Below are 15,704 nucleotides of genomic sequence, written 5' to 3'. Positions count from 1 at the left end.
TTAAGTATGGTCTGTACTCACTCATGAGCCCTGTAGAACTTTGCTTCCTGTAAATCTAAAGATTATGACAAAAAAAAAAGTAATAATTTGTGCATGGACGCCATATTCTCTAAAATTTTCAGCATCCAAATATTACAATGAATCAGTTAAAAATGTAGAAAAGTTGTCTAAATTCAAATGAATTCATTTTAATCTGCTTTTACAGGTGATTGATGGCCGAAGGGCGCAAAATTGCACAATTCTGTTGTCTAAGTTGAAAATGTCGGATGAGGATATTTCAAAAGTGATCCTGAGTATGGACAGCCGTGATCAGTTGCCATTAGACATGGTTGAGCAGCTGCTCAAATTCACTCCCAGTGCTGAAGAGGCTGCATTATTGGAGGAACACAGCGAAGAAATTGAGAATTTAGCAAGGGCTGATCGGTTTCTTTTTGAGATCTCAAAGTAAGTATCCTCAAACCTAAGTACACAATACACATAGGTACCAATAGGTACAAACAAACATGCAAAATTAATGTTTCAAGATGCAACTTCACACCTCATTCTAGCACAAAATGAATTTATTCTTCGGGACACTAGAAATCTCAAAATCTGATTATTTGAACGACTATTTGCCTTCGTAATGAAAATTTAAGTTTTTTATTGTAAAGTTTGCTGCACGTTGGAAAAATTCTTGACTCTATATATTTGACTGTTAAATATCTATCCCTCTCTTGACTTAATCTCAGCAGCAATGTTCTCTTGCACAAAGTAATCTTTTTGGTAGACTCATCTAAAATTTTGTCTTTCTCATTACTTTTCAGAATACCTCATTATGAGCAAAGACTGAGAAGCTTACACTACAAAAAGAGGTTTAGTGTCTGGATTGGCGAGGTTGAACCTCGTGTCCGGGCAGTCATGGAGGCTTCAAGGGAAGTTGCAAGATCGCGCCGTTTGCGACGATTGTTAGAGGTTGTTCTTGCCCTAGGAAACTACATGAACAGGGGTGCTAGAGGCAATGCAGTTGGATTTAGGCTTACCTCTTTGAATCGGTTAGCAGATACCAAATCATCAGCAGCCAAAGGCACCACTCTTCTTCATTATCTTGTTGAAATTTCGGATAAAAAGGTACTTTTTTCAGTGATGTATATATTTTTTTCAATGTAGTATAGAGAAAAAAAAGATAGGTAATTTTTCTATTTTAATATTTCTAAATGATGATCTCCATTTCACATGAGCTAAGTAGATAAATGAGAATACCTACATAGGAAAAGTAACAAGTTGATATCTCGTATTGGCATTCTTAAAATTTCCGTAGAGGTGAGTTTGTCACATAATTACCTACCGTTAATATTTTCTAGCCACTGATTTGGAGGAGGAATGTATAACTTATTGTTTTGCAATTATCTCTGACTTTCTAATGGTTTCCTAGAAAAATGCTTAACTATTAAAAACTTTTTTTTTAAAAAAAATAAGTGAATAAAAAATCATCAGGCTGGTAAAATGATAAACCATTGGACAGAATGAAAAATTAAGTGTTGCAACACAACACTCATCCTTGTATCAAAGTTTCATGGAGATTAAGTTGGACTTGATCGTTAATTTTCAAATTCAACTTAGGTACCTCAAGGTACCTACTTAAGTGCAAAGTCAGCATTTGATGTTCTCATTGATACAAATTTCCCTTTAGCCAAAAACCAAAATCTACCGGGTTCCACCAGTAAAAAACCTTAATTGTTTCTTTCATTCACCAAAGTCTTTACTTGTTAAAAAATCCTAATTTTTTATAGGTACAACTTTTCCCTTCTTTGACGCCAGTTTTTTTTTTCATATTTTCAGTTCAAAGATATTCTACGGCTGGAAGAAGATATCCCTCATGTTAGAGAGGCTTCAAAAGTCAAGTAAGTATCCTCTTTTTATTTTGATGATTAGTACAAAATACATAGTGGCACTGACTATGTGGAGAGGGCAGATAGTTACACCTGGACTGCTATAGAAGAAGTGGGGTCAGATTGGCTAAAACTTCCAGTTAAGCCAGGCTATTTAAGCAAAAATGTTGGATTGTCTTTGGCCGCATTTTTCCTATTAGTCTACTTCCTTCATGCATGATAGGCTGATACCTGAGAGCTGTTGGGTCTTGGATGCACCTGTCCCGCACCTATATCTATGTATTTTAAAACAGGCATTTCTGTCGACCTAAAAAATGTTTTTCCGGTTGCCAACTACACCCTTGCGATCGTTAAGTTCTAACACAAATCTTACATCAGATAGGTAAAAAATACTCAACATGAGATATGTCCCTAAATTTAAGAGAAGAAAATTAAGAAGTAAGCACCTATTGTTGCCATTTGCTGTGATTTGAGAAAAAAAGTCCCCAGCTTCGAAAAATGTGGTATACACCCTACAGATTTGACAGGAATTTATGTCTAATAAATTACAAACCCTAAAGCATAACTTTCCATCTTAACATTCAATGTTTTATACTATTTCAGCTTAAGCGAATTGGAGAAGGACATGAACCAACTAAGAACAAATTTGGCAGAAGTTGCAAGAGAAATTGAGTTCCAGCGAGTTCAGCCACTCATAAACGGTGATCGATTTTTACCTGTCATGAAGGAATTCCATGCCACAGCTACATGTCGCTTGTCAGAATTAGACGACTTGTTCCATGACATGAAAACCAGGGTGAGCTTGCTTCATTAATATTAACAAAAAATGTGTATTCTTAAATCATATTCTATTCATGTCTTTTGACCAGGTATCAATCAGGAAAGAAAGTATTGGTAGCAAGTAACTGCAGAATTGAATTGAAAAAATTAACTTTGAACATGGATTCATGAATTGGAAAGTATTCACATATGCATTGCCAGCATTGCATCTTTGGATTTCTTCCTTGATTTGATCTAGTTCTCCTCCTTGTAAGATCGTACCAATTAAATAGTAACGAATAAAAATTGAATTAGACTTCTAGAGCCTAGCATCCCTAGTAGCTAACAATGACTCTAAAAAATATAGGTATGCTTGCTTAAAAATTTCCCCAGCCTTTTCGGAATTTTGTAGCGTAGAAAATCTTTTGTCTAATTTTTATATTGGTAGGTAAACATCATACAAATTGGACTGGAAAAAATAAACAAAATTCTTATTAACTTCCTTTGAGATTCAAAATTGTTCATATCATTGTGGATGAAACACAAAAAAATCATGCAAAAAAGCAAGATCACAAGATCTAACTTTGAACATGTATGGCTATTAAAATCTAAGTTTTCTAAAAAATTTAAACACTCATGAAGTTACTTACATGCGCAAATTTTTACACAAAGTGAGTAAAAAGTGTTCATCTTACTTTGTACACTACATTTTGATATTTTTTTAATGCAGCTATCACTGGAAATTTTTATGCTTTTCAATAAGATTATTAATTTTAATTTATAAGATTCACAAGATAAGTATTTTATTTGTATTTTTATGTACCGTTTCAATTTTTCTTGTAAAAAGTAAAATTTCAATATTACTTTTACATTTCAGTTTGACAGAGCCGTCAGACTCTTCGGAGAGGACAATTCTACAATACAGCCTGATGACTTCTTCGGTATTTTTGACCATTTCTTATCTTCACTGAATGAGGCTCGTCATGATAATGAGAACATGAAGCGGCGGAGAGAAGAGGAGGAGAAAAGAATGAAACAGGAGGTTGATGTAAGTTTTTAAAATGATGTTATATACATGTTCTAGATTTCTGATTTTTTTCTTTCAATTAAGGAAGTAGTCATCTAGTTTTTGCTCAAGACGTCTCAATAACTGTACGCTAAAAGTATCAGCTCATAATAATTTATTAGATGAAAGTCAAAGGAGCACAATTTCATTTTTTAAGCGAACAGACTGAGAAACGTTTTTGGGTAGTTGAAAAGAGAATAGTCCAACATGAAAATTTTTGATACCATTAAATTTAATATTCATTCTCCCATTCATGTATATTGCCAATTACTTTGCTTTTGTATATTTTTCCTTTCTGATCAAATAATCTCAAACTGAGCCACCATTAACATTCGGATGGTAATTTAGGTAAGTCTCCTACACAAAATCTATGTAGACAGGCTCTTCAATGAGTTAGTCCCTTACCTGCGTATGATTATCCTTTGTTACTTTTTCTGCTCCTCATCCGCTTGCCTCTTTTTTTTTCAGCTGAAGAAACGAACAATCGACCGCAAGAGCAAAGACAGTCAAAACACAGTTCTTAGCAATGGTAATGTGCTTAAAGATGGAGTTGTGAAAGGTGAAAAGGGTGAATTTGATGACCTGATTTCTGCTTTGAGGACAGGCGATGTTTTCTGTGAGGATAGTCTTGCTAAAATCAAGCGTAGCAGAAAATCACGACACTCGCCTCCAGCCTTAAATAGAGATGACAGCAGAGAGCGGATCTTAAGTCACCCACGCAGAGGCCAGTGAAACATCCATTGAGTGGCAATGAGTAAAGTTTTGTCCACCATTTTTTGAAGTTTGTGTGTTTACTTCTGCAGGAGTAATTGAGCCAAAACCACTTGAAAAACTGGTTTTTATTTAATCAATCTTGGTCTATTTGTATTGAAATGAGTGAAAGTCTGAGCTCCCCAGTAGTAAAGACAGTCAAAGGTAAACTTTTGAAAAGAACCTTGTAATTTTGAAAAAAGTCTTCAAAAACTGTTATAATGTATTTTTAGGAAACCTCTTTTGGGTCATTTTTTTTTTAAAGATAAATTTACCAGGGGTAAAATTCAAGTGTTAAAATCTTAATAACTTCTACAAGATCTACTCACTGTTCTTTTTAACCCTTTAAATATGTTTGAAAAATGTTAAAAAACGCTTAAAAATAGCAGTTTTCTCTGAAAGATTTTTCAATGTAAATTTATCAGCCATAACATTTTCTCAAAAAAATATCAGAAAAGGCTTTCCTGAAAATTAATTTTTGACGATTTTTTCAATAGTCATCCAAAAGTACTTTTTAACAGTCATTAATCAGGACTGAGCTGCATTATTTGCATTTTAAATGATGAACTAACTATTTCACCAATCTGAGTCAGTGATTAACATGTTAAAAATACATTGACAGTAACTTTCAGTGCATTTCTCCAAGTTCTAAGAAAAGAAGATACCATCTTTTAAACTAACCTTTGAGAAAAATTGAAGTTCAGTTAAGTTTAGAAACTGTGCTACCAGTAAGAGCTACATTGGACTCAAAACTGATAATATTTCCAAATTAAGATATCCTTTCTGGAATTTCTTGTGTAGTATAAATGTCAATTTTTCGTTGAAAAAAGTTATGAAATAAAAATAGTCTGCAACAAAATTTTGCAGAATTCTCAAAATTATTCTTATTAATATGAACACATTACACAGAATAATGAAAACCTATCCAACTGATGCAATTTAGAAGCTCTGTAAAATCGTCTTTAAAATTTACCCAAGTAATGTAGTCAGCAAAAAGAGTGGGAGATTGCATCAACAAATCAGTTTCATAATCCATGCATTTTTATAATTTTTGTGACAAGTTTGGACCTTTAATATTTATGGGTCATTTATGATACCTAATTGACTTGTGACTGCTGGTAGGAAAGTAATTTTTTCTGGAGATGATGCATTTTTCAAATACATCAAAAGAACAAACTTGAAGAATATGTATCAGCAATTGCAAGATAGTTTGAATATGTACCACTCAAATACTTTACCACTCATTTTAATGTCATTTTATTTTGTTTTGCAAGCCTTCAGAAACAATGACGATACTCAAATAGGCAAGTTCAGAATTATTGTTCTTTTTTTTTACAATTTTTATTTGAACATTTCACACATAAAAGACAATGTAAATGCAATTTGGTCCAAAATTAAATTTCTTGTGGGATCAACCGAAAAATGAATGAATTGTAAAAAGTGATTTTATTAGGTACCTAAATTATTAAGACTTGAAAAGGTTGCCATGTTTTCATGTACAGTTTCCTTATACTCGTGTCACTTCTAGTGTAGTCTGTATGTGATATAGAAATGTCAAACTGTTTGAATATACCTCCTTAACTTTAATTTTATGATCAAGTGTAGAAATTGTAATTTTTGTTCTATATCATCAATCAGTATTTGCCAGTAATTTGTAAAAATGTTTTTCTTCCCTTTTGCATTTTCATTCATTATTATAATTTTTTGTTCGTTTTTCAGTTACATCAAGAAGTGCAAATTGGCATTTTATTTTTTGAAAAGAAATGTCGAACAATCAATGTTAACACATGTCTAGTTATACAGCTGGGAGATTTTTTCCTTTTTTTAAATTCATTTTTTCATTCATTTTTACTTATCTTTCCCCTTTTTCATTTATTAAGTTCATTACATAATTAATAAGTCAAGGAACTACGCCATTTAGATGGAGTGTTAACTTTCCTTATCACCGGTGTTTCACCAATTCTGAATGCGTCCAATGTCCCACATTTTTCTTATTTTAGTGATAAAATACACCACAACTAAAATAACAACAGTCAGAGAAGAGAAGAGGCGGTCTTGCTCTCCTCATGCTCCTCATAATTCAAAATTTTCCTCTAAAGAAAGCGGAGTTTGGAGCAACCCTTACCTTTGGACCTCCCTCTAAAAAAATGCTTTGCCCTAGACTTCCTTGTTGCCTCCCCCGTGAAACATTTCGCGTTGTTCTATCGCTTGATTAGGTTAATGATTGTACCATGATATGCATTTTAAATGAAAATCACATTAAAATTTTTGGAGACTTTTTGACCTCATACAAATGGTCTAATCATAAGGCATCAACAATACAAATTAAGCATCCCCTTGGAGGAAGGCCCAGAAATGTTTGAAGGTGATTTTGTTTACAGAGTTAAATAGGATTAAAAGCTGTTCTGTAAAATAACGAATTTTCCTCTATAGTTGAAGATTTCTTTTTCTGCTGCTTCCTTCTGTTGTTAGCTCTTTTCCTCTTCCTGATTCAGAAGCAGTCCGAATCAAATCAAACAATTAATGCTCCATTTTAAGTCTTTAGTTTTTTTTTTTTTTTCTTTTTTAAGTTTTGGAGGGGGATGGTAGATTAATCTCAGCATTCGGAAAAATCATCACCTGCTGTGGGCTGTGGGGAGTGAAAACCAATACAAAACTGAAAATTTGGCAACTCATAATGTAGTTATTTCTGAGAAAAAATTCGAGTGAAAAAACCCAGAGAGTGATTTAAAACTAGTTATCTATAGGTACCAGTAATTAATTTTTTCTCCCAGCTTTAATTATATATCTGACTCATACAGGATCTGAGAATCGAAATTGCGTGTAAATTAGTCAGTAGTATTTTGTATTTTTTGTAATGTTTGTAAGTCCTTGTTACTTTATTCAATTAAACTGCTTTTTTGTTCCAAAAATGTTTCACTGAGTTTGAATAACTTCCTAAACAGGGGCCGTATCATTGGAGAAGAATCTCCTGCGTTTTCATGAAAATCGACTTCTTTAGTCATATTTTCGTTTAAATTCCCTCTTAAATGAGCTACCTACCAGTCAACGAACTCTCGGTAGTCCATTATTAGAGATTTGTACAACATGCGACCATCGCAGCATGGCAAAATGTGCCTTAAGGTGAAGAAAAAAATAATGAACGAACTACACCACAGCATAGGCGGATTAATTCTACATCATTTGGCGCAAAAATTATACAAAAAATTTACCTCAAAGAAGAAAATTCGAGAGCCAAAAAAAAAAAAGAAAAGAAATTGAAGAAGACCTCTGCAACAGTTTGCCAGTGCTGTAGCCAATCTTGAACACGATTCACTCCAAACGTTTATAACATCATCAAAAACGCAAGTTACGTATAGATACGTCATCGAGATACGTGGTTACGGACTTACAACGTCGATATACGCGGGTTCTTCAAGTGTCGATAAGTTTTTGTCCACCCGAAAACTTTTTTCCACCCTATCTTCTTCACCCACTGTGCACTTTTTTTATGTCCCTTGAACATTTTCATTTTTCCGAGTTGGTGTGTTTTCACTCTTACTGATTCAAATTAGGGAAACTGCCTTTAGTGCCTCGATCTTGCCTCTAACAACGTAGCCATCAACCTATTCTAAGACTTAAGGTAGTGATATGAGAGGGGTGATCTTTCGTTATCAATTTTGCATACGTGCGTAATTGAGGACACCGCACAAAGAAAAGCATATAGGCGTATAGGTCGTTATTACGCCCATATGCTTTTTGGATTCTACGTACCCTGGACTATGCTGTGGTAGCGATAGAATATAGATAGGTAACGGCTCGAGGTCGAAAAACCTTTTTTTTTTCCGAGTTCAGTCAGGCCTCTGGATCGATGGGTGCAAGAATGACCTATAAACGGGCCTATAGGGTGCTAGTTACCCCTTCCTTTACTCACTATCGATACTCTTTCATTTTGCGTTAATCATGCGTGATTAAAATTATTTATACTTCATATTGCCACCACAATGACTGTTGGGCGTAATAATGGCCTATGAACCGCGTTTTTAAATTAAATATATGAGAGTATAAATCCAAAATGTATCGCAAAATCTACCCGGCATCCTTCAATAACACGCTGGGCCTGTCGATTTCCTTTGACATTTTTGCAGTGGTGAATGCATAGCTTATGTGCGCTCAAGCTAGAATTGTATTTAGCAAATGGGCGGTTTTTATACGAGGATTAAAAATAAACAAGTGGTACGCATCAAAACAAAAGAATATGAACTATATAATGAACCGTAGGTTGCTTTAAATTTCTGACCGAACTGTTTTCTAACGCTTCCGTCAAATAAAACACAAATTTATCGAGTTAGGTACATTAGCTCGTAAGATCAGTCATTCTATTGATTTTGTGCTCCAATTTCTTGCGAAACTACAAACCTGATACCGAAACTTGGCTGTTTTGAAAACGCCTTCAATGCGGCGTGATACCTCACGCATTCCGGAGAGTTCAAATAGTTGTATCATTGCGCCTTAGAAATGCGACAGCAGATCATAATTGAAATAGCCTTCAGAAACGCTAGTCTTGCCGATTTCCTGTGACATTTTCGTAGTCGTAAATGCATAGCTAAAATGCGCTTTAGCCAGAAGTGTATTCAGCAAATGTGCAGTTTTTATAGGAGGATTGAAAACAAACAAATGGTAGGAAATAAGACATAATAATAAGAACTTTTCAAAACGACAATTCGAGTATCGGAACTTGGCTGTTTTGAAAACGCCTTCAAATGCTGTGTGATACCTCACGCATTCCGGAGAGTTCAAATAGTTGTATCATTGCGCCGTAAGAATGTGACGGAAGATTACAATTGAGGACACTGCACCTAGAGTAGCCTATAGGCGTAAAGGTCGTTATTACGCCCATCTGCTTTTCGGAATCTACGTACTCTGGACTATGCTGTGGTTGCGATAGAATATGGATAGGTAACGGCTCGAGGTCGAAAAACCTTTTTTTTTCCGAGTTAAGTCAGGCCTCTCGATCGATGGGTGCAAGAACGACCTATAAACGGGTCTGTAAGGTACTAGTTACCCCTTCCTTTACTCACTATTGATACTCTTCCATCTTGCGTTAATCATGCGTGATTAAAATGGTTTATACTTCATATTGCCACCACAATGACTGTTGGGCGTAATAATGGCCTATGAACTGCGTTTTTTTTAAATATATGAGAGTAGAAACCCAAAATCTATCGCAAAATCTACCCGGCATCCTTCAATAGAAGGGTCAGGTCACCCAAAAACACCAAAACAGGGTACCTGCATAGAAAAGTCTGCGCAGTACATCAAAAACAGAGCTTTAAATGCGTTTTTCTCAAAACGCAGTTTCCAGTTATAGGCCTTTCTTGGTGCGGTCTCCTCAATCGAAGGCGACTGATCACTCGGAAACCTCTCACGAGGAGATATTGTCCTACCTCGCGTCACGCACCGGTCACCTGATCACTGACCTCTTTCAGAACGTAACGTATTCATGTATTTATGGACCCATTTTTCATCGGGGAAATAACGAACATTCCGTCGTACAAACTGTGATTTCCTTTAATAAAATCTCATTCAACATTTCAGATTTCCAGCATAAATTCCCAGCGTTTCAAAGACAAATACCTAATGATTGAATCCTCTTGGCCCATTTAACTTTTCCAAGATCCGGGATACTTTTCGTGATCATGTAAATCTGAGATTGATTGTCGCAGTCTGGTAGACTGAACGCCATGATACAGGTATTGTTCGTCTTGATGGACATGGCTTTATTCCGCCAACCCTTATACAGTCCTGCGCAGTTTTGACATTTGTTGACTTCTTCAGAGCAGATGAAGGGTCCCTCTGAACCTGTGTAATTGACCTTCGTGTAGAGCATCCCTTCGAAATGTACGACTCCCAGCGCCAGCTTCGGGAAACATGCCACCAAGAAACCAACAATGGCGAGGCAAGTAAAGGCTTGGGCGGAACCAAACATTCTAGACTCAAGCTCGGACCGCAAACTTCTCGATCTACACAAAAGGAATTGTTGTTGCAAAATATTTCGCAAAGAAGCCGGTCATCAAAAGAGAAATTAACGCTTCTACTGGGAACGAGTTCAGTACTGCCGTGCTAAGGAAGAACGCCGTATAAACCATCAGGTGTTGCCAAATTTCTTTGGATAAAATGTAAATTTCCTGATCAATTTATGAATATTTTTCTCCCAATTTTTCAGATAATTTAGTTTCGCAATTTTATCTAAAGATTCTGAAAATTTAAAAATATTATCTTAAAAAATAATATAATCTTATAAAAAATATTCATAACTTTCCTAAAGAATAAACATTTTATCGAAGGAAATTTGGCATCTCTCGAATGTTCATACGGCGTTCTTCCTAAGCACGGCAGAGTAGAAATGCGCACCAAATCGAATTTTGTAAAAAGAAAAATGAGTTTTTAGTGTAGTTCTGAATTCAACTTTGGTCATGATTTTTTTCCTCTCAAAAATTCAAAAGCGAGACAAAATTTTGTCCAAGTGAAAACAGTCGTTAAATGTCTCAAACATTGTGTCTTGTGGAGGAGCAAAACTTCAATTCAAACAGCACTTTTTTCTCGTTCAAAACTTAGGGGGACATAGTGAGTTTCTTCAAAACTCGCGGTTCACTTTGGAGGCGAGAGGCATTGTTTTAAAGCGAACTTTTTGCTTCAAATTTTTATGTAGAATATTCTCCAATAAAGATGAAATCTCAAGGGAGTTTTCGAGAAATTCCGTCGATGACTTTCGTCAGACTGGAAATTATAGCATTCTATGAAGTCAGTTTATTATGTACCTATAGCGTCGTAATCCAAGGTACCTGCGAGCTTCCCTGGTCCAGCCATCGATTATAATATAAATACACATGTAGAAATACATTTAGAATGGTAAATTAAACGCAGCTAAAATGTTCAACCCGTAGAGGAACCTTAGAAAAACTTAATTTAAAATATTATCTTATGGTCTTACTACAAAATGCCGAGGCTAATAACTTACCTATTTAACGGCGAATGATATTTGTACCTTCACGTGAATTAGAAGGTTGGACAGGTTCGCCGTGGTGGTTTGGGGCAATCCTTACCTACTACTGCAAAATTACATCGTGTATGCTTGCGAAACATGTGCACGTTATGCGAGGTGATAAATTTATGACTGTGAGGGAAGAATTGTGAGCATATGACGAATAACGGATTGTCGCGACGTCGTTGCAAGCTATTAATAAAGACGGATTGACAGAACTACGAGTACCTGAAAGCTGCACAAACATCGAGTTGAATGTGAATTGTTTATGATTCGAGTATGAGAACTGCTGCAAAACAAAATAACGTAGAAGTTTCGGTCTTCTCTTTCACGCAGGATCCGAAAATAACAAAGAAAACGAGTAATCAATTATACTGTCACTATTGATGATTTGTATTTTTACTCTAAGTTTTTAACAGGACATTGTGTGAGGATATTTAAACTTAAAGCTTCGCACTCCTGACTTATTTTATTTAAAGGTGTTTTTCGTATCAATTTTTGGTTTCTCTTCGCTTGATCGAGTCCAAAGAATTAACCTTGTTGTGACCCATTATTGGAAAATAAACCTTGGCACCATAGAAAGAGAGTTTTGCGAACTTTATGATTGAAGTAACACTCAAAAATGTCCACAAACAATAGTTGTGATAGAGTGAAAATGCACAATTGAAGGAATCCTCTAATTTTAGATCCTCGCAATAAAGCTCACTGAACAAAAAAACGAACCTCTGTAGGTCAAACATGAAATTTCCGACTAAAAATGTGAAGACAGTAATTTCCTCACAATATATGTACAGCTTATGGGGTGCTAATATCAGAAAATTGTGCGCGAGAAAATGAATGAAACCACTTCTAAAAACTCTACGTTCCGTATTAACATCGATATGAGCTTTGAATGCTTCTAATTTTTGTATGACTCCCTCATTGAGTGCTCCACTGAGGCGGTTAGTGTCTGAAGTCAAAACGCCTTCAATCCCGTGCGTATGCAACGCGGACATCCATGGACCCCAATAGTTGTATCCAGGCGTTATAATAGAATTCGTTTAGTATCCGCCGTGTGCGGAACTAACTAAGGCTTTGACTGTTTCTCCTACTCCTTAACCTAATCCCAGCGTTGCCTGTTGTGCCGATGAAGTAAAATATTACTGATTTTTATCACGACAGTGTCTATTTTCCGATAAATTCATTATTTAAATGTATTAAAATATCACCAGCCATTGAAATCCCAAAAAATTAAGTATTTGAGCATTATATGTAGAGTTTCCTCTCACATACCTACAGGGCCGGATTTACCTACTTGCTACTCATGGGCCGCCTGCATTTTACCGCCCCCTTCTCATTCGTTTTGAAACATCAATAAAAACGAACAGGGGAGGGGTGCATAAGATGTGTTCACTCGTGTTGGACACCTTTTTTGCGAAAGCCCTGTCAACGCACTACTACCAAAAAATCACGAAACTTCGCGTAAGTAAGTTCCGTAAACCTATCTCTGTGTGGTGTGTGGACAAGGCCTTCTATTTATATGAAATAAACGAAAAAATTATAAAAGAACAAACATAAATGTGGTTTAATGATCTTAACTTCCGCCGCCGCAGCGCCGTGTCGCGCTGACCGCACTGTGTGTTTGGCGCGATGCGTGAAGTATTCATGCAGTCTTGTAGGCGCTATGCGTTTCACGCCGGCAGCTGATGACCGCACTGCGTTTGACGCAATGCGTGAAGTATTCATGCAGTTATGTAGGCGCTAATTTGTGTTACATGCCGACCGCTGCGCCGAGGGCTTTTCCTTTTCATCTCAAAGTCCTTTGTCATCATTGCTCTCTGCCCTGCGCCGTTCCAGGCCAAATGGAGGTGTTACATGTGTGAGGACTTTGCTATTCAGTGGATGCAGGGTGGCTTCAAAGTGGCTAAAATTTGTTTTTCGCAGGTGTGAGAATAACAGGAGGTCATAATTGGAATTTTTTTTGGAATTTTGACCCACGGAACTCTTGTATTGTTTATTGCCAGTGAAGAAATACCTCCATCGTGTTATTATAAGTGTAAAATAAATGGAATTAACTAAATCAAGTACGATGCCGGATATTTTGTATTTCATCTTCATTTGCTGTGTTTTGTCATTAAAATCCCGATATCCTTTAATTTTTCCAATTGTATTTTATCATTTGTTATGAGGAATAATAATTTACCTTCCGCTTTCGTTTTCGTTCAATGATTTTTACTGGTTGTCACAAAACTTAGAATAAAAGGACCATTTTTGCCACCATCGGGGTGCCTTAAAAACGAAGACGAGAAGTAAGTGATGACTAAAGCTGAACACGATACTGAACTTCTTGATCGCTAAAATAGCCGAAATGGTCATTGTGCCGTAAGTTTCATAACAACCGGTAGGAATCAGTGGGCGATAAAGCAAGCGAAAGATGATTTTAGATCCTCAGATATTTTCGTTGCCTTTACCATAGGATTCACTCACGACTTTTGATGAGAACAATGTTTAGAACTGGGAGACAACATGTTAGCCAATGATAAAAATGCAAGAAGAGTAGGCTACCCAAGGATCGTGTGCTGAGGTCTTGCTGTGACAATTGTATTTCGACGGTGACATTCCAAGACCACGTATCTAATCTCCGCTCCCATTTTACTCTGTTAAAGGAGAACAAATCAACACCATTGCTTGAAATTTTCAAGGAGTTTCCTTCGCATACAGCGGGAAAACATAGAGTCCCTTTATACTGAGAGTCAAGACAACGTGAATCCATTTCTGATTGGTTCCCGTATTTTTAGGCCTCCTCGGTGTCACAAACGGGAATGAAGATTACATTTTCACCGATTGCAAAGATTATAATCTGGAATGGGCCAGGGAATTACGGGTTCGGCAAGGAACAAACAGAATGAGAGAAGGAACGGAGAAAGAAATTGGAGAATGGGCCGATCAAAGATTACGAAAAACGTTCAATTTCTGTAATCTTTATTCCCGTTTGTGACTCCATGAGGGGGTGTTGTCTTGACTCTCAGTATAAAGGGACTCTAGGAAAACAAGGAAATTTCAAGAATTGACGTTGAGAGTATTTTTCCCTCTGAAAAAGTAAGCACGACAGAAATTCTCCAACGTCGCAAACCGAAATACGTGGTCGGGTAGTTTCACCGTCAATTTGTATTTATAGTTCTCATCTCCATTTTTATATTTTAATAGTGTCCGCAGTCTTTCTCGACATAATTGGAGTGTTATAATATTCACAATATTTCTTCTCCTTTTGGTTAGTGGTGCAGTCACCCTTATCCCAATCGGTAAGTTTTCAATGGAGCCTGTCATAAAGTTATGTGTTGAAAACGTCAGACAGGGGTGAATCAGTGAGAGCGAAAAAACATCAACTCGGTAACTTGAAAATGCTCAATTCTCATTGAAGACAGTCAATTTGTATACAGGTCATTGAAGTTAGCGCATCTGTCATAACTTGGAATTTTAAAGTGTCCTTAAGAACTTGTCTTTCTGCATTAAAAATATTTTTCTCAGCCCAACTTCTTCACTTACTGTGCAGTTTTGTATGTGTCTTGATTATTTTCATTTCTTCGAGTTGGTGTGTTTTCGTTCTCACTGATTCAAGCCTGATTCTATCACACTCATTACTGGTGTAAATTTTCATGATTCTTTTAAAGTCATTTTCTCGGCTTTTCTGTGAAAAGTAATTGGTTTTATTTTACTCTATTTAACTTAGACTGATATGGTCCGTAGCATCAAACATAAAATGAGAAGTAGGTGGATAAATAAAAGAATGAAATGACAACAGTCGAGGTATAAATGAAAAGACGAGGTTAACGTTTTATATTCCAACATCGATTTATTCGTTCACAAACTGTAAACACATAACATTCTATGGATGGAGTAATGGCAGCACTGAAGACTTTTAACAGTGACAAATTCAAGAAATTTTCGTATCCGAACCTCCCGATCAGCAGGTTGAGCAGACTATTCTATTCAGAGCTGTCCTGTCTTTTCGGAGAAAAAGTTGGACACATTTTCGGGAGATGCGTACTCGTAACGTAACTACTTGTGACCTTTTAAAACTAAATAGACATCTTCTGAAAAAAATGAATCAATCGATCATATCAAATGGGCAACGGATATTTTGATTAAATTTTTCTCATAAATTCAAAAGACTTCATTCTAATCCAGACCGTCAATTGCAGTGTGGGTACAATTATTTTATGCATTCTGAATTATTTTTGTATATTTTACATCGTCT

The 15,704-nt window shown here is 36.0% G+C and overlaps 2 protein-coding genes across 8 annotated transcripts in view; one reads left to right on the top strand and one right to left on the bottom strand.

Annotated features, from left to right (window-relative positions):
• The window catches only part of DAAM (disheveled-associated activator of morphogenesis-like protein), a 192,260-nt gene extending 184,905 nt beyond the window's left edge, over positions 1–7,355 (top strand). For all 7 annotated transcript variants that reach the window (XM_072298358.1, XM_072298359.1, XM_072298360.1 and 4 more), the window contains 6 exons: positions 206–444; positions 804–1,107; positions 1,819–1,880; positions 2,472–2,664; positions 3,505–3,675; positions 4,162–7,355. In XM_072298358.1, the coding sequence (XP_072154459.1) occupies positions 206–444; positions 804–1,107; positions 1,819–1,880; positions 2,472–2,664; positions 3,505–3,675; positions 4,162–4,425 (1,233 nt within the window). In that variant the 3' untranslated portion in view covers positions 4,426–7,355. The remainder of the gene's footprint in view (positions 1–205; positions 445–803; positions 1,108–1,818; positions 1,881–2,471; positions 2,665–3,504; positions 3,676–4,161) is intronic.
• A 2,632-nt stretch (positions 7,356–9,987) lies between these two features.
• LOC109032321 (uncharacterized) lies at positions 9,988–11,603 on the bottom strand. The gene is made up of 2 exons (XM_019044394.2): positions 11,444–11,603; positions 9,988–10,445 (listed from the first exon to the last, which is right to left on the bottom strand). The coding sequence occupies exon 2, from the start codon at positions 10,409–10,411 to the stop codon at positions 10,046–10,048; it is 366 nt and encodes a 121-aa protein (XP_018899939.2). The 5' UTR covers positions 10,412–10,445; positions 11,444–11,603; the 3' UTR covers positions 9,988–10,045.
• Between the last annotated feature and the right edge of the window lie 4,101 nt (positions 11,604–15,704).

This window comes from Bemisia tabaci, chromosome 3, assembly GCF_918797505.1.
Source record: "Bemisia tabaci chromosome 3, PGI_BMITA_v3".
In the NCBI taxonomy this organism is placed as follows: domain Eukaryota; kingdom Metazoa; phylum Arthropoda; class Insecta; order Hemiptera; family Aleyrodidae; genus Bemisia; species Bemisia tabaci.
This window is presented reverse-complemented; position numbering and strand designations above follow the sequence as displayed.

What these genes read in the sequence shown, in the direction of transcription:
- LOC109032321 (XM_019044394.2), bottom strand. Translation starts at nt 10,411, where the DNA reads ATGTTTGGTTCCGCCCAAGCCTTTACTTGCCTCGCCATTGTTGGTTTC.